Source organism: Ovis aries, chromosome 12 (assembly GCF_016772045.2).
Source record: "Ovis aries strain OAR_USU_Benz2616 breed Rambouillet chromosome 12, ARS-UI_Ramb_v3.0, whole genome shotgun sequence".
NCBI classification, from domain to species: domain Eukaryota; kingdom Metazoa; phylum Chordata; class Mammalia; order Artiodactyla; family Bovidae; genus Ovis; species Ovis aries.
Genome location: NC_056065.1, coordinates 59,789,847 through 59,809,093, shown reverse-complemented (window position 1 = coordinate 59,809,093; position 19,247 = coordinate 59,789,847). Strand labels below are relative to the sequence as shown.

General features: G+C 43.7%; 1 protein-coding gene across 15 annotated transcripts in view; it reads right to left on the bottom strand.

Moving 5' to 3' along the window:
- The window catches only part of FAM20B (FAM20B glycosaminoglycan xylosylkinase), a 44,744-nt gene extending 29,107 nt beyond the window's left edge, over window positions 1-15,637 (bottom strand). Inside the window, exons 1-5 of one of the 15 annotated variants that reach the window (XM_042229403.2) lie at window positions 15,604-15,637; window positions 12,281-12,453; window positions 11,178-11,357; window positions 10,964-11,078; window positions 1,889-2,391 (exon numbers count right to left, since the gene is read on the bottom strand). In XM_042229403.2, the coding sequence (XP_042085337.1) occupies window positions 1,889-2,265 (377 nt within the window). In that variant the 5' untranslated portion in view covers window positions 2,266-2,391; window positions 10,964-11,078; window positions 11,178-11,357; window positions 12,281-12,453; window positions 15,604-15,637. The other 14 variants (XM_060396641.1, XM_060396645.1, XM_060396643.1 and 11 more) reach the window with 14 other exon arrangements.
- Between the last annotated feature and the right edge of the window lie 3,610 nt (window positions 15,638-19,247).

The window sequence follows — 19,247 nt, the reverse complement described above, 5'->3', positions numbered from 1 at the left end:
CCAGTTCCAGGCAAATGCAGATCCCTTCCATTTCTGGAATCCCAATATACTAGCTCTTGGCTGCCTATTATCTACTGATATTTGGGTCATGAAGAGAGGTAAGTCAACTACTCTGGTCACAGTTAAGTTTTTGCACATAATCACCCCTTGTTTCTTCTCCCACTCCAGCAAGAGACCCCAAGTTATGTGTTATAATTCTCTCCAAAGCTCCACTGAGGAATGAAAAAAAATGCTTAGTCCACAGATAATTTCAGACCTTACAAATTTTGAGAAAATGCACTGGTAACTAATTTCTGTCAAAAGAATATAGATTAACACCATGTTAACCTATTTCAAATTTATATACACACAGAAAACTTGAAAAAAAAAATTATACTGTAGAATTGCCACACAAATTCTCTCTGTAGATCCTTAGAGAAGTCCAAAGAGATCACTGTCTAATAGTATATGAACTAGCTCTTTCTCCAGTTCAAATTTGGACTGAGGCAACTAAAATGGCTCAGTTCTCTGCTTAAAACAGGCAAAAGAAATGAGGTATCACTACACACATTAGAATGACCAAATCCAAAACACAGACAACACCAAAGGTTAATGAGGATGTGGAATAACAAGAACTCTCACTCATAGCTGATGGGAAGGTAAAATGCAACAACCACTTTGGAAGACAGATGGGTAGTTTATTACAAAATTAAACACACTCTCACCATATAGTCCAGCAGCTATGCTCCTTGGTATTTACCCAAATGAGCTAAAAACTTATCTACACAAAAACCTGCACACGAATGTTTATAGAAGCTTTACTCACAACTGCCAAAACTGGGACGCAACCAAGATAGCTTTCAGTAGATGAATGAATAAACAAACTGCGGTACATGTATCTACACAATGGAATATTATTCAGGGGAAAAAAAAAAAAAGAGCCATCAAGCCACAAAAAGACACAGAGGAACCTTAAAAAACATGGAGAGAAGCCAATCTGAAAACGTTACAAAAGGTATCACTCCAGCTATATGACATTCTGGAAAAGGCAAAACCATGGAGACACTAAAGAGATTAGTGGTTGCCAGGGACTCAGGGGGAAGAAGGGAAGAATGAATAGATAGAACACAGGGGACTCTGAGGTCAGGGAAACTGTCCTTTATTATGGTGTGACGGTGAATACTGGTCATTATGAGTTTATTAAAACTCACAGAATACACAGCACCAAGAGTGAACTTTAACATAAACTAGGGACTTTAGTTAATAAATTAATATTGGCTCATCAACTGTAACAAAGGTACTAATTTGATGGAAGACGTTAATTATAGGAGAGACTGGGGAGGAGGAGGAAGGACATACATAGGAACGCTCTATACTTTCCCCTCGATTTTTCTGCAAACCTAAAATTACTAAAATAAAGTAAAATAAAATAAAGTCCATTAATTAAAACAAAACCAAAGCTCAAGTGAAAGAATCATAGCTTTAGCACTAAAAAGGACTTAGGTTACTCATCCAAAACTCACTCCAACTCTGGGTGACTCCTACTCCACAGCATTTCTGACACGTGGATATCTGGTCTTTAACTGTACACTTTTGGTAACAAGTTGCTTACTTCCTAACCAATTCATTTTGTATCTCTAACATCTGGCACATAGTACTTGATAAATTTAGAAATCAAGGAGAGCTCTCACTGTAAAGTGTTCAATCTAATTTGGTACCAAAACATATTCCTGCAAGTTTCCCTTACTCAAAGAATCATGGAACATTAAGAGCTAGAAAAGACTTCAGAGACCTTCGGGTCTCTCCCTCCCATTTTACTGAAGAGAACAGTAGGAGAGGGAGATGAGCACTCAAACAAATTCCAGGTTAGAACCAAACAGCACAGATAACTTCCAAGATGAAGACTTACCGCTTAGGTTTGAAGACAACTTTCTGTCCTCCTTCAAGTATCAGTAAGGCTTTCAGTTGTGTCCCTTTATAACCCACATCCGCTTTAATGATTTTCTTGGTGGCCATGGCATGCAAGATTGCTCCCAGCTCTGGTGTCTCTTCAGGGTACACTTCCCGGGGAACCACCCACTGGGCTGCAATCTCCCAGGGAGACTGCAAGGTGTGGTCCAGCTTGGGTACCAGCTCCACCCGCAAGCCCGCCATCATTCGGTGAAAGGCCCTCTGGTCCTCCCGGTTGGCAGCTGACGTATCTAAGTTGTCAATCAGGAAAACTTTGGTGAAGATAAAGATGACAAGGAGAATTGCTAACAGCACGACTCGCTGCTTTAGCTTCATGTTGACCTCTTTTCCTTCTCCCCGACCACTCTCACTTATCAAGGAGAGCGGGTGGTGATGTCAGCAAGGAGACTCCATGATTATACACACTGGTCCATCTCTTCACTGAGGTGCCTCCCACAATTCCTGCAAGCCCAAGTATAGAGCACAGTTCATTCAGAAATTCTGTCCTTCCACCCCTGAATCTTTTGCAAGCCTCAAACAGATTGCTCACTCTTTCAGCTGGACTAATCCTATGTCTGAGAAGACTCAATAATTTAGAATGAACTGGTCCAAGGAAGGATGTAACAGTTAAGAACTAGGTACACTGAACATTTAAAAGCAAATACTCCTGTTTTAATAGGGTGCAGAGCCGTTTCGGAGCCATTTGGATGGCCACCAATTCTTAGAAACCAAAACAATGAGAAAAAGCACAAAAAAGTTAAATACTAAGATATGCATAACTCCTTAATTTTCATTTTACCTTTCAAAACCCATAAATGACTTTTGATTATCCAAAACCACCAGTATTTGGTAGCTTTCCAGTTATTGTCTCCAAGTACAAGTATTATGACATATTATAAGACAAGAACTCTTAAAAAATGCCAAAGAGGGTACTGTTACTGCTGCTGCTAAGTCGCTTCAGCCGTGTCCGACTCTGTGTGACTCCATAGACAGCAGCCCACCAGGCTCCTCTGTCTCTGGGATTCTCCAGGCAAGAATACTGGAGTGGGCTGCCATTTCCTTCTCCACCAAAGAGGGTCTGCTAAGTCACTTCACTAGTGTCCGACTCTGTGCGACCCCATAGACAGCAGCCCACCAGGCTCCCCCGTCCCTGGGATTCTCCAGGCAAGGACACTGGAGTGGGTTGCCATTTCCTCCTCTAATGCATAAAGTGAAAAGTGAAATGAAGTCGCTCAGTCGTGTCTGACTCTTCGTGACCCCATGGACTGCAGCCCACCAGGCTCCCCCGTCCCTGGGATTCTCCAGGCAAGGACACTGGAGTGGGTTGCCATTTCCTTCTCTAATGCATAAAGTGAAAAGTGAAATGAAGTCGCTCAGTCGTGTCTGACTCTTCGTGACCCCATGGACTGCAGCCCACCAGGCTCCTCCATCCATGGGATTTTCCAGGCAAGAGTGCTGGAGTGGGGTGCCATTGCATCTAGAGAAGAGTAATAACTCCCTCTCTGAATTCAAATACCCAGCAAGCCTAAACATGTCATATCTGCTGCTCACATACTGAAATACAACACCCAGACATGTATCTCTACTTATCAGTCTTCTAATCATTTTTCAAAATTAAAAACCCTGTAAAATATGGATAATCAAATCTGGATAAATTAAGCAAAGGAAACACATATCCCTATACCATCTGGCTATTAGGAGAACATGACCAGAAAATTAATGAAACCTGGTACTATAGCAACGTGACTAAATCTGGACTGGTCAGGCACATAACAAAGATACTCATGCTACAGACCTAGAGAAGTGCTTCCTGTGTGGGGCCCACCACACTGGTCAGTTCTCAAGCTGAAAGATCCCAAATACAAGATTTTTTGCCAAGGTGTAAGAACATAAAATTCAATTTCATTTGCATGCTGACAGGCTGCTTTCCACTCCAGAGGGCCCTTTAAAAACATGCACAAGCTTGCTCTGCTAAATGCCTACAGGCAGCACTGTGCTGGGATAAGCCAAAGATGACAAGAAGATAACAGGGTGTTGCTTCACTCTCCAATTCATTTAACAACTCAAACTATTAATTGAAGAAATAAAACCAATACAAAAATGGGGCAAACGACTCAGGCTGAGCCACTCCCAGCCAAACCGGAGACTGCGCCCCTATTAGCAGCTGGAAATACATCCCAAAACAGTCTACTAGAGCGGCAGTGTGTTCTCAGGGCAGCACCTTGCTGAGAGCTTGCTGACACGCAGTTTATTCTTGGTGATTAACCACTCCCGTTTCATTTTCAGGAAGATGGCAAAGTGAGAGTCAAATTCAAATTCTAATTATCTCCAGCCACCTGTTCCGTTGCATCATCATCTCCCAGGGAGTACATAACACTATTAGCTGAAACACAGGCAATTCAAGTGTATCCAAAAGGTAATTGTGATGGTATCAAATTTGGTGTAAAACTCAGTAAAATAGTTCCCTATGATTACTGCTAACAGGGATGCTAGTAGAACAGATCTCAGAGATTTTTGCTGGTCCTAACATGACCTAGACCACACAAATTCTTCAGTTATTTGTTCAACAGTACAGATCTCTGGCTGCAGTGCTAAAATGCAATGTGGAAATCCACTGTCGACAATCTTTTCCTTAGCCCCTCCAGCTGCAACAGCCTCCAGCTGAGGTGCTATTCTGGCATAAAGGGGTCAGCTGAACAGCCTTTCATGTCCTACAAAACCCTCCTCAGGACTAAAGTCCGGTTAACCCGAGATTCTAATGATGCTGCTCATTTCATTTAGAATGAAGAAAGTCCTCCCTCGTGTTATATAAACATATCATATCTAAACGTTTAGCACAAAGATTGGGGACAGGGAGGTGTTTTGTTTTGTTTTTAAATCACCAATGCAATGAGGAGTTTGAGTAGCTCCAAAATTCAGACAAAACAAACTGAGCGTGTGTGCTTGTAAGTTCTGAAATCTCATTACCTTTTGATGGGCCACAGAAGAACGCACTCATCATCAGTTCAGGGCTGCAAATACTTCATCCACTCAACTAAGAAATTCCTATTAAGTGACTGAAAGATTCAACTGTTACCTCACTTCACTATTTACCTCTGCAGATTAGTTGTGAGGGTAGGTTTAAGAAGGGGCTGAGCAAGTTTTTGCGTTTGCGATTAGTCACCACGTCCTGGTAGAACAAGTAAGACTGCAATTTGGCCCTGCTCTCAACAACTGCCTGGCATGTCCACAGCCACTGACTGCATTTAGGGAGGGCACCTTTTATTGAATCCCTGAAAGAACAGCCTGTTGGACCTGCAGGTCTTCCAATCCAGAATAGATAATGCAGCAAAATCATTTTTCTAATCACACACCATTTGTGAGTTCCATAAATCCCTTAGCAAAGCAATGATGGCATCGGCCAATCTATGTTGCTAGGCACCACTCTTACTCTCTTCCCTCCTCACTTGTCAGCTTCCGCCAAAACAGTGTGAACATGGTACCCTACGTGTCATTGCTCACTGGAGCACTCTCAAAATTTATTTTGCTCCTATCTTTTCTTCCCATCTTCTCCTGTTTAAAGCCTAATCTAGCTTTCAAGGGCCATCTTCAAAGCCATTTCTGGTCCCTCCTTACTATAGTAACCTCTCTTGTCTTTGGGCCAATACTTAACTACATTCTGCCGTATCCAGTGTCTTCTTATAGATTGTTCTTAATTCCCCTCTTGGAATTCTGACTCCTCACTGATCTTAGCTACTTTTGCACTCCCTACAGTACGTAGCATAGTGAAAATATCACCTGGCACCTTAACTTGGCTATCTTTAATCAACTACCCATTTTTAGGCAATATACTTCTCTACTGACACCATTCAATTTAGTTGGTAGTTTCGGAGGATAGTCTTTTTCTGAGTAAATATTGACAGCTCAGAAAGAGGTTTTCTTTTAGTTGGAAGGCTGGTACTCCTTCAGCCTACAGGGCAAGCACAAAGGTATTCAAGAAATTGACAATATAGAGTTTTTAGTGGAATTTATACAAAAAGCCTGTGAGTCTGCAAGACTCCTTTCCAGGAAAATGTATTAGATACCCAATATAGAATGATTCCTTCCTCTAGTGACGTAGACTCCTTTACTCTTTACAGTGATCCCTTCCTCTCCTATATCCTTGAGAGGGGAGAGTTCCCAAGACAGAGCTTCCATACTGTATTATCTTTTTAAAACGGCAGCATACTATCTAGTCTGCAAACCGGGTTTCTAAGAGGATCCACCATTTCAGATATTAAGGAAATGAAAGCAACATCACTGGGTATATTCCAAATTATTCATGAAAACTTCTCTTGCATTCTCAGGAGTCTGCCTGCTCTATTTCATGCCTGCACTGCCTCATATAAATGCCTCCAACAGTGGAACACTGTCCAGTTATATTACGGTCATTTATTTTAATGTTTCTGTTATGCAGAACAGAGCCTACCTCAAAGAACAAATAGACTCAAGGTAATAATAAAACACAAAAAAATGTTCAATATAAAAAAAGCAGGGCTAATGGTGGTCTTCACACTAAAAGTTGGCATAAATTCCCAGACTGGAGTTGTGCAAGAGAGACGTTCATAAGAAATCTTCAGAGTGAACCCTGGTTTCACTCTTGGCTGTATCAGTGAAATGAGGTTTGATATGGAAGCTGATATATTCTTCTTCTCTCTCTTACACACACACACACACACTCCTACACATACAGTAAGTGTTTTATAAGGATAAACTTATGACTACATTGTAAATTGTTTTGGGAGAGGAAATAGAGGTTTTACAGAAAAAAGTGAAGTCATAGTATAAAGACTAGATCCCTCTGTTCAAGAATCTGACTGATGTCTGGAGGAGCATATACAGAAATACACACTAGTGCAAAGATCTGTAAGCCACTGTGTGATAAAATTCAATGTATGTGACTGCTGAGGAACATGAAAAGACCTGGCTCCAACACTTACTACCTTACCAGGGGCTCCAAGCCACCAGCAAGGTTCCAAACCTCATTAGTAGCTGTGCCACCTTGAATCTCCCTTTAATCAAGAGACCTCACACTACTTCACCTGAGGTCACCGAGAAGAAATCCCAACTTCTGTTCAAAGCAACCAAAAACAAAGGCTTCAGCAATCCCTGTTTTTTGTGTTTTTAATTCAATGGTCAAATAAGTTCTTACCACATGAAGGGAATGCAAGACATTTTGTAAGTGTCAGGTACCAGAAGGAAAACACATTCAATACGAACATTTCACGCAGAGGGCGATTAACAAAGAAGATGGTGAAGGAGGTAGGATTTATTATATAACTAGCATATTATCATATTTACTCACACAATCTCCTTGCCCTTCATCCTGAGTGGAAATCACAAGGACCATTTCACGAACTTCTTCTTTGGTCATTGCTGGTTTCAGCAAACCTCTGAAGGTTAGGTAAGCATAACAGGTAAGACCTGAATTTAATTATCAGTTTTCGGGTGACTGTCTACAAAGACAGAAACCAACAATTCTTCCCGTCAAGAAGTGGCATCTATTTCTCCTTCCCTAGAATATGGGCTGGCTTTGTAACTTGCTTTGATCACAGAATGCTGTGCAAGTGGCCGAGTGCTAGGTGTCTTAAGAGACCTAGCAGCTTCCATTTGGAACCAAGCTACTATGTAAAGCGGCTCAGGCTAGACTACTGAATGATGAGAGGCCTGGTCTGCCCCTACTTATTCTGGCCACCCCAGCTGAGAGCCAGATACATAAGTGAAGCCATTTAGGGCATTCCAGTTCCAGCTGAGGTCTCAGCTAAATACAGCCACCCATGTGACTCCAGCCAATATCATGTGTGCAGAAGAACCAATCAGCTGGGCCCAGTTGATCTGCCTAATATGAGAAATAAATCATTTAGCCTTAAGTCACTAATTTGGGGGTAATTTGTAAGCCTAACATTTTCATGTCTATTCTGTCCATATCAACCATCTGGGATATATTAATTAACCATTTAAGTACAAATAAAAATTGGATTAATGAAGTTTCTTAAAGGTAACAAAAGAAAAAAAGAGCATCTCAAATGTATCATTTACTAAAGTTCATTTATACACTATAGAGCAATTAAGGCTAACCCCACACACTCAACACCCAGGTTATAAATTCTAGCCTTTAAATTTCAGTCAAAGCGTAAATAATAGCAAAAATTATAGCCCTTTAGTACTAAAATAAAATAAAAACGCATATTTTCACCTTGAGGGCAGTCTGATATACTGCCCTTTTGTTTTTTTCAATTGGTAGTGACCTTAGAGCACTTTGCTACATTATTATTAGCTGCCTCCTAGAAATAAACGCAGTCTCTCCTGATGGTTAGTGACAATTCTTATAAGTAAAATAAAGGGCATTCAGAAATCTTTCCACTTAGCATTGTGAGCCTCTAGCTTAAGAAGTCAAAACCTCCAATACTAAGTGGTATCAAGTGTTCACTACTTAAATAAATCTCTATATCCTCAGAAAACTAGCCCACTCCTGTGCTGCCACCACCGCCTACAGCAGCATAATATTATTCTTTTCCATCTTCAATTGGGAGTCTTCAATTGAAACAAAACCTAGCAACAAATAACATCATTAATCAGTATCTACCTACAGTTTTCCTTTTCACTTAAATAGGTTCTTAATTCACCTTCTTTCTGCTAACCTCCCTGGGCCTCCATTTCCTTATATGAAAAAGGAAATACAAACACTATTACCTGACTCACAGAACTGTTAAAAATGAATGGTACTACCAGGTGTATTGTGCTAAAACTAGTGCTTGGACAACCCATAGTAGTTGCTTGTTGGTCATTATTACCATATCAAAAACCCAAAGACGACTTCCTGAGAAGAAAGAATGACAAAGAAAATAACCCTCATTGGTTACGCTGTCTCCTGGGTTTACACAGTCGGGGCTGAATACATGTGTTGCATTACCAAGAGTTCTAGTAACCTTATATTTCTGAACCAAAGACTTCCCTAAATTTGAGGAGTAGGTAAGACTGTAAGCAAGTAGGTTTCGTCAGAGTGTATGCCAGGTGAAGCAGAGGACTAGGAGGTTATGTCACTAATCTGGCCAACCTTAAGCCAATGTTTTCCTCTTGTCTACAAAGTTCAATTCTACCACATTCAACGTAAGTAAAACAGATGGGAAGCATGAACTTTTTCTATTTCACGAAAATGGCTGAATAGAATGCCCTTCACAATGTTCTTCAGTTTGGAAGATTAAATCTGTGTTTTAAAGGTGACAGCTTTGCATGTCCTAGAGCAGCCATGAAATTAAGACACCTGCTCCTTAGAAGGAAAGCTATGACAAACCTAGACAGCACATTAAAAAGTAGAGATATCACTTTGCTGACAAAAGTCCATACAGTCAAAGCTATGGTTTTTCTAGTCATGTATGGCTGTGAGAGTTGGACCATAAAGAAGGCTGAGCAGTGAAGAATTGATGCTTTCAAACTGTAGTGCTGAAAAAGACTCTTGAGAGTCCCTTGGCCAGCAAGGAGATCAGACCAGTCAATCCTAAAGAAAATCACTCCTGAACATTCATTGGATGGACTGATGCTGAAGCTCCAATACTTTGGCCACCTGATGCGAAGAGCTGACTCACTGGAAAAGACCCTGAGGCTGGGAAAGATTGAAGGTGGGAGGAGAAGGGGATGACAGAGGATGAGATGGTCGGATGGCATCACCAACTCAATGGACATGGGTTTGAGCAAGTTCTGGGAGTTGGTGATAGACTGGGAAGCCTGGAGTGCTGCAGTCCATGGAGTTACAAGGAGTCGGACAGGACTGAAAGACTGAACAATAAAGCTTTTAAGATAAGCCCTGGAGTAACTTAAGTTGTGGGTATAGAAAATCGAACTTCTACACAGTCCAAGTCGGTTCAAGTGTTATATATTCCTCACTGTTTTCACTTCCACTTAAATATTTATTCACATAATAAATATAAACTTGTGTTATGTGAAAACCTCTAACAGTTCCCTGCAAAGGAAGGAACTACAATGATCGCCAGACATTAATGAAGTATTCTTCGGGGTGTGAAAGTAAAAATGAAACAGGCATCAGAGTGTTTCCTCCCTCATTGAAAAAAATTCAATTCCTGCAACCTGTCCCATTTAAATCTTGATTCAGGGGAATCCTCTAATGATTTTTCTTGAAAAGTGAAAAGAAAAAATTTTCAGCTCATACTGCTGAGATTTGTTCTAAAAAACCAACACAGGCAGTGTTCACTGATCTAGAAACTCTGTGGAAATGCCCAAGAATCTGTATTGTTTCAAATGAGCCAGGTATAATGAACTTTCCTAAGTTCGAGGTATTTCACTGCTCAATTATCAGATCTAACAATCATTTAAGGCTATACAGAATGTGATTACTATATACTGTGAAGTGAAGTGAAGTGAAGTCGCTCAGTTGTGCCCGACTCTTTGCGACCCCATGGACAGTAGCCTGCACCAAGCTCCTCCATTCATGGGATTTTCTAGGCATGAGTACTAGAGTGGGTTGCTGTTTCCTTCTCCAGGGAATCTTCCCGACCCAGGGACCAAACCCAGGTCTCCCGCATTGCAGACAGACACTTTACCGTCTGAGCCACCAGGGAAGAAATACAGAATTTCAAATAATAAAAAAATTTACTTCAAATTTCATGTTTTCTATCTTTATTGTTCTTGAAAAGGTATGTAAACTTCATTCAACAGTAAAAAGCTGAACGTATGAAAAAGTATGTAAACTTTATTCAACAGTAACGCCTCACACTTTTAACCTTATGTTCTAGGGTCGGTCAAGCTGCCAGGCTGCAGATCACTTTAGAAATAGGATCCCCAAGCAGGTCTGTGCTGAATTATGGCTGAGTGGCTCCCAGCATGATCCCTTGCTATATATGAATACAAATACAAGTGCACACATACACACACACATATATTTTTTGGCAGCCTGTCTCCTCCACCCTACTGTGAGTTCCTCAAGGACAGGGGATATTTTACTTTCTTTGTAATTAGAAGTAAGCTAGTACAGTTCAGGACACATGAGATAAACACTTACTGAATAAAAGGAGTGAAGAGTGAGGAAGGCAGACACCTTTATGGTTTTAAGCATTTCTTCAGCTCTTTGGTTTAAAGGTGACCTCTTTTTTTAACCAATATAGGGAAACTAAGTCCTGTAATGAATTCAAATATAAATACAGTAAAAATATTGACATATCAAATATTAATACCAATTTTATACACTCAATTTTAAACGGCTGCCTTCTATATACCTTGCTTCCACCTTTCATGGCCATTGATATTGCCAAGCTGGTGTATGGTGTTGGTTGGGACTAGGAGTAAAGATGATTTGGAAATGCTAAGAGGAAGATTGGAGATGGTCCAAGACATTGTCCAAGAACGATACACGACAGGGCTGGAACCAAGCTTTCAAGTGTTATTGGCAATATTTTCTGAAATGAAAACCAACACTGATATCTCCATATCACTTTCTTTTTTATACAGAAAGAACTACAGGGACATAAACGCACCTGTATAGAGTACAAATTCACTATCTAAACCAACGATAAGAAACAAGAACCACAGGTCTTTGGGCAGCCAAAATAATGGTTACAAAGTTCATCCACTAATAAAGAAAAGCCAGGCAGACCCTCACTAAGCTTATTTAGCTGTTTTACATTCAATTTCAGGAAGCAGAGTTATCTGGGTTGCTCCTCCACAGAAGATTAGAAGCTGTAAAAAATTTTAAAAAGGGCAGCAGGGACACTAACAGCAGCAAAAGCATAGCTTTTTCACCCCTGCTTTCAGAAAGACTGACTGCTGAAAGCAAATTCAAGAATTCAAAAAGCTGAAGGGGCAAACAACCTACATATGTCAATCACCTCCGAGCCCTGCAGGATTACTGTCTGTAACCATAATCTCAAATCAACAAAGGTTAAACTACATTGTTTAAAAAGCAAATGAAACATAAAATACATTGTAAAAAATTCTGCACAAAAAATATAGCCAAAAAAGGATTTTTGTACACAATAGCCTATTCCCACGGTGGTAATATCATATTCCCACGTTGGTATCGATACATAAAGCAGAAAGTCAGCATTTAAGAGCAAAGAATGATGAAATGATAGACTTCACTGCCTCACCCTGTACTTGGATCTGTTCCACATTCATAATTTCATATTCCTTGCCCTCCTTTCATAATGTACCCAAATTAACACCATCCCCTCCATAGGGCAGTTACCTTGCTAGAAAGTAGACTCCCAAACACACACGCCAAAGCTCAGCGTCTCTCTTCTGCATCAGCCTTCATTTCATATCTCACACTAGTATGACAGACACACCCCCTAGACTGACCATGTCCAGAGCGGGGCCTTACCTCTCCTGATTCTGGATATGAACAAAATCACAAGTGAGAGCTTTGTATTACATTCTCTCCTAGATGGCTCTAGCAGTCAAGTTGACGCTACAAGTTGGTCAAAAGCTGGTTTCAGTTGCAAAGTAAGGTCTTCTGTTTAGTACCCGAGGTCTGTGCCAATGAATTCCTCAGTCCTTGAGGGTTACAGAGGCAGTGTAAGGAAGGAAAAGAGGGAGAGATATACAGGTGTGGGATGACAAGCACTTCAGGGAAGGATAAATCCCCTCTCCCATCCCCAATACGAAGGACCAGAAGATGGACAGTCAGGGTCAGTGATACTGGTATGGTCAACACCAAGAGCTCGAGTTTTTTCACTAGTGCAAAAATAGTGTCTACCAGACCAACTGCTAGTGAGCTGAGTCAGAGCAGGCTGCAGGAGGAAGTCTATGAAGCTGCACCCAGGCTGCTGGTGGCGAGAACACCATCCAATCACACAATCAGATCTCAGGGCAGCTCCAGCAAGTAACACCCTTTACAGATACCCACCTCTACTGAACTACTTGCAACATGAATCTGAAACAATTTTCTTGGCTTTTTTTTTTTCCTCTTGTAAAGAGGAACTAGACAATTAAATATCTGCACAAGGATGTGTCCTCCTCCCTCATACTGTTTTCCATTCATTCATTCAACCACCAAATATTTACTCCACATCTACTATCCACTATACACTGTTAGGTACAAAAAACAAAGCACATCAGTCATGATCACTACAACACTAAACTGTGGTTCCTCATTATAACTGTGCTTCCACCCAGATGGATCAGTGGTAAAGAATCCACCCACCAAAGCAGAAGACGAAGGTTCAATCCCTGCGTCGGGAAGATTCCCTGGAGAAGGAAACAACTCACTCCAGTACTTTTGCCTGGAAAATCCCATGGACAGAGGGGCCTGGCAAGCTACAGTCCAAGGAGCTGCAGGAGAGTCAGAGTGACTTAGGAACTAAACACATTGTAACTGTGCTTCTCAGCCCCAAACTACCTGGCACTTAATCCCAAAGTGGCCTGACATCAGCTTCAAAAGACAGTCTCCTTTTTACTGTTTCCAACTGTGCCCAGAGAATACAAAGAGCAGCTTCTTAATTCTATAAAGAGATTGGAGCAATCACCAAGAGACAACCACTGTGGCTGCTATTTTTAAGTTATCAATTCAAGAGCTGAATTGAAGCATCTGGCTTCAGGGTTTATGCCATTAAAATGATGGTCACACAAAGTGAAGGAAGCTGAAGACTGCCCTGCAAGTAGAAGAAACAGAAAATTTCATTTAGAAATTCAAAATTCAGAAAAGATAAAAAGCAGCTTTAATGCTGTGTGAAAGAACTGGAGTCTACAAATAGAAATCAAGAGAATGGACTAAAAGTCAAGAAATCATCAACTCAGCATAAAGTAACTCTGTGACATTAAGGAGTACATGATAGAAACAGTGATCTGTTTGTTCCCTATTTCAAATTACCCTGGGCATGTTTTCCAATTTTCATTCTTTCATTTAACATAAATCGACCTTAGACTGGCTCTGCTGCTGCTGCTGCTGCTGCTGCTAAGTCGCTTCAGTCGTGTCCGACTCTGTGCGACCCCACAGACGACAGCCCACCAGGCTTCCCCGTCCCTGGGACTCTCCAGGCAAGAACACTGGAGTGGGTTGCCATTTCCTTCTCCAATGCATGAAGGTGAAAAGAGAAAGTGAAGTCGCTCAGTCATGTCTGACTCTTAGAGACCCCATGGACTGTAGACTGGCTCTAAGGCTAGGCAAATAATTTAGCATCTTTAACATCTGTATCTCAGATTCTCAAGGGTATGTTTTGATGATAAATAACAATATACGCAGAAGCGCTTTAAGGCTTGGCTCAAGAGTCCTGCATAAATTCAAGGACTGTGCTACACTGAGGTCTCCAGCCCAGTTTAAAATAACCCCAATGAAATATACGCATTAATTTACAACACAAGGAGGATAGCAACTGTTAGTAAACAGTAATCATAGTTACGGTTTTACATAAAGTCCAGCCATTTGAAAGCTAAAAGATCTCACATCCCTATTCCTTCTTTTCAAGGTGAGAAACCAAACCTTGGCTGGGTGGGGATGATACTGATACTTGGCCCCAGACTCAAGTCGCTGTATCAAGCATTTCTCACTTCCCAAAATTATAAATCCTCACTCCTCCAACCGACGATATGGCCGTCTCAAGGGCTAATAAATCCTTAATGACCAATCATGTCTTGTCCCCTCCACTTTCCCTCCAACATCCTCTACCGTTTCTCATCCTATCCGGGAGACCTGCAGGTAACAGAAGCCTGATTAGAATGAAACTCTTATCAGATCCCACAATCAAGGACGCAACTTGACAACTCCTCACGCTGATCAATGGCAACGTTTCGGTTCTCTTTTAATTGAGGGGGCCACAGCACCCGGAAATGAAATCTCAAGCGCAACCCACTTTGCACAACCGCACCATTTCCTTAACTTGTGCCCTACCGCGAGCGCGGGGTGCACGACTCCGAGGGGATCGCGGATCCCTAGGCACGGTTACCCTGCCTGCCGCCTCGGGCCTGGAGGTCACTCGCGCCTCACGGCCACGAGGTGGGCCCGCGGGCGCGCGACCCCCCCACCCCGGGCCGCTGCAACGGGCGCTCGGCGGGACACGAGGGCGGCACCGGGGCCAGTCGGCTCTGGGGAAGCCGTCCGGGCGCAAGGGTGGGTCAACTCGACAGACCCCCGGCTGCCCGAGGCGCACCCAGGTAAGGCCCGCGCCTCAGGCGGGCCGAGGAGGCGGCGGCCTCGGCCGCGTCCCTTCAGCCGCTTTTACGACCGGCGGGAGCCCGCTCAGGGCCAACGAGGCGGGTGCCCGGCCCGGGCCGGTCTCTAAGGCAGCCGCCGCTCGGGGTCCGCTCGGGGCACCGGTGCCCAGCCCCTCAGGGAGGCGCCCCGCCCTCAGACGGCCCCCGCCCGGCGCGCGCCACGCACCGCGCCCCGCCCGCGGACCTGCCCGCACTTTCCCGCCTCGCCTCGCCTCGCCCGGGGCGGGGGTCGCGCGCCCTACCCCGCCCCCACGCCGCTCACCTGCAGGGCCCTAGGCTCGCTCCATGGCCGCCCGCGCGGTGCGGTGCGGCGCGGCCCCGGCCGCCCCCGCCACCTCCGGGGAGGGGCAGCCCCACGCCGCGCTCACCGCCCCCAGCCGCCGCTACTGCGGCTCCCGCCCACCCCCGGCCCGGCCATTCCCGGCCACCTCTCCCGGCGCTGAGCCGGCGGTCCCACACCCACCCCCCGCCTCCGCGGCTCGCGACTGTTGGTACCGTCCTAGCCTAACGCCTTCCCTGCGGCCAATCCAAGGGCTTCTTCCGCGAGGCCGCGCCCCCCCCCGTCCCGGTGGGCGGGTCTACTGGACCCACTCCGGACCGCCCTGCTTAACCCTTTGCATCCCGGGCCGGCCCATCTTAACTCTCTCGATGCCGACTCACGCCTCTCTTGCTTCTCTCTGCCGCCCCACCCCGCTTACATGAATCGACCTCTCACTAGCCTTCGCTTTCTCTTTCCTGGTTTTCGTAAAGCAGCTAGGCAGCCAGGCAGCGGGACTGGAAATCGCGGTTCTTAAGTTCTATTTGTGAGAAAGTTTCCCTCTTCTTTTTACCCAATTTGCCTCTACTTCTCTACTTCTGCCTGTGCAAAAGTAACCTCTTGCTCAAAAGAGGCCAACCTTCCCATCATGAGAGCTCTTCCTTTGGACCAGACCAGAGATCCCCGCTAACATTTTGCAGCATTTAACAAAAAGTGTGACTAGTTTGCTGTAATAGTTTCTGAACGTCTATCTTTTGCAAAGGACTGTAAGGCCCATGAGGGCAGGGCAGTTGTGCCTGGGTTTCCAATGCCTGACACTCAGTAGACTCCCTATATATAATTTTGTTATGTTTTGACCTTGCTGCCCGGCTTGTGAGATTGAAAGCACCAAGTCTTAACCACTGGACTGTCAGGGAACTCCCTCCTTATAAATAGTCTGAACTAAAGATTCTTCCTTTTCTTAAGTTGTCTCCGTTCCACTGACTCCATACAGTGCATCCACTGCATAATGTATCTATTCATTTATTCATCATATACTAACCTCGGACTTCAGTGTTCCCATCCCTGAAATACTGTAGTGCATATTGATCCATGTGAAAAGATATGTGATGGGAAGATGGGGCTGCCTCTTCCGGCTTTCAGTTCAGTTCAGTTGTTCAGGCGAGTCCGACTCTTTGCTATCCCACGGACTGTAGCACACTAGGCTTCCCTGTCCATCACCAAATCCCAGAGTTTACTCAAACTCATGTCCATCGAATCAGTGATGCCATCCAACCATTTCATCCTCTGTCGTCCCCTTCTCCTCCTGCCTTCAATCTTCCCCAGTATCAGGGTCTTTTCAAATGAGTCAGTTCTTCGCATCAGGTGGTTGAAGTATTGCAGTTTCAGCTTCAGCATCAGTCCTTCTAAGGAATATTCAGGACTGATTTCCTTTAAGATGGACTGGTTGGATCTCCTTGCTGTCCAAGGGACTCTCAAGAGTCTTCTCCAACACCACAGTTCAAAAGCATCAATTCTTCAGCACTCAGCTTTCTTTATAGTCCAACTCTCACATCCATACATGACTACTGGAAAAACCATAGCTTTGACTAGACGGACTTTTGTTGGCAAAGTAACGTCTCTGCTTTTTAATATGCTGTCTAGGTTGGTCATAACTTTTCTTCTTCCGACTTTAAAGTTCATTTAAGCAAGGGAAAGAACTTCTTACTGGCTGTGTGATATTGGGCGTGTTTCTTGAATATTTCAGAATTCAGAAAATGGGAGTTAATCATGGGACCTACCTTACAGGGTTGTTGTGAGAACTGCATAAGGAAATGTGTGGGGAGAGGACTTGCAGATTATTGCGTAATGTTATTCATATGTATATTTATTAAGCACTTAGTATTGGGAGATCTTAGAGGAAAAATTGGTCTTTATACCTGTCCCAGACAATCTAGTTACAGAGGAAGCCCCTTTGCAGAAAGCATGAAATCAGTGCAAGAAGGCGTATGCGGTCAAATGCTAGAGAAGTTGTATCAGCCTTGTACTGGATGTATTTGAAAATGTTTGGAGGTCGTTTTCTGACCATAGAAATGAGCTGGGTGGTAATGAGAGTCTATCTGATTTCTCTACACAGGAACATTGGTCTGTCTGCAGTCAGCTAATCCTCCTGAACCTTGTTCATTATATCAGGAGATCATAAAGCAAAGGGCAAATCAACATTTCCTCTAAGAAACTTTGTCCCCAGAGGACTCTTTCTTATCTATAATGCTGATAAAGACAGCAAGGATGGACTGTCCAGCTGGTGCTTGGGAGAAGCTTGGTGCACCCAGCAGTCTTAGTTCCCTAGTGTCTTTAGGGACATTCAGAGAGAAGGGTTTGTGACTTCTCCAGGCAACCCACTCCAGGGCTTAATTTCACATCTATCAAATCCTTGCATCCCACTCCAGGGCTTAATTTCACATCTATCAAATCCTTGCATCCACCCCGCTGTGCTGCAGGACATACATACTCCTCTCCTGTCCTGGGTTTGGGGCCTCTGTGTTAAAGGTAAAGCTGTTCTGTCCCCCAGTTTTCTCTCTGCTAGGCCCTATTATCCAGGCTTTTTGTGCATGTATGTATAGCACTACACCTCAGGCTGTGTTTCTGCGCTCCTCCTGTAATGGGCCTTATTGCCCAGCCAATCAATAGTCAATATGTTCTAGTACTGTGAGGGATGCAGTCATTTAAGAAGAGGACTCTGCCTTCAAAGAGTTTACACAGCTAGCACACAGGAAGCAGCTGCAAGGAATGCGGAGTACTTAAATTATGCAGCACAGGCTCTGTGATCACTGCAAGAATCAAGGCCCAGGAAGATAGTGTGGGCTGGTATTGTCAGGGAAGGAGGATTGAGGTGAGCAAAATACAAGTGGGAGAAGAAAGGGACAATAAGAACCGAAGGTAGGCAGTGCTATGTGAATTTAAAGACAGACATCCTTAGGAGATGATTCACCATTGGGAGAATTGTTTGTTCCTTCCTCCCTTCCTCTCCTCCTGCATCCTTCCCCACCTCCTTTTCTTCCTTCCTCCCTCTTTCAACAAATGTCTACCAAGTGCCAGACACTGAACTAGACCCAGGCCATGCAAGGACCAAGAAGTCCAGGTCCTCATCCTTGAGAAGCTTACAGTCCAGTACGGAGAAACAGAATGGAAGGTCAGGCGGAGCCCTCTTAGTTAGGTCTGAGTGCTTTGCCAAGGTTTCTATGATGCTTCTTTCACAACTCACGTTGTATCTTGTGGTTCTAGGTATCTTTGTCTAACCACCCCCTTTGCCTCTCTCTTCCCTGTCCTTGAACTGCAAGGCTTTTAAAGACACAGACTGTCTTTATTTCATCTTTATTTCCATCTGTGGTTCTGCCTCACACAGGGTAGCATCTCTGCACTGATGTGTTGAAGTGAGATTGGGTTGAAATCAGAGCAGGGGTGGGACTGTCCCCCTCCAGCCTAGGGCAGTGCACTTCCTGCAGGATGCCCACCCCACCCCCATCTTCATCCCTGAAAATGTTACTTGTCTCTTAGATGCTGCTTACTCAGGAAGACTTTCATGATTTTTCTAACTGTGCATGTTTTCCTGGGCTTCTGAGTCTCAGTACCTCTCCTGTGGTATGGTTTGTATTATTGATGTCTTTGGGGGATATGTCTGACCTCTTCCCCTGACAGGTAAACCCTTTGAAGCTGAAGACAGTGTTTTATTCACATCCATATCTCCCATAGTACACGGCACATGGTAGCTCCTAAACATTTGAAAGAGTTTTAGGAGAGCAAGTACTGCAGATGTGGAGGTTTGGGAGCACTGGAGGTTTCTTTCTTGGCCCTTTCAGCATTGTAAGCATTTCCCTTCAACTCTTTTAGAATTTCCAAGTCT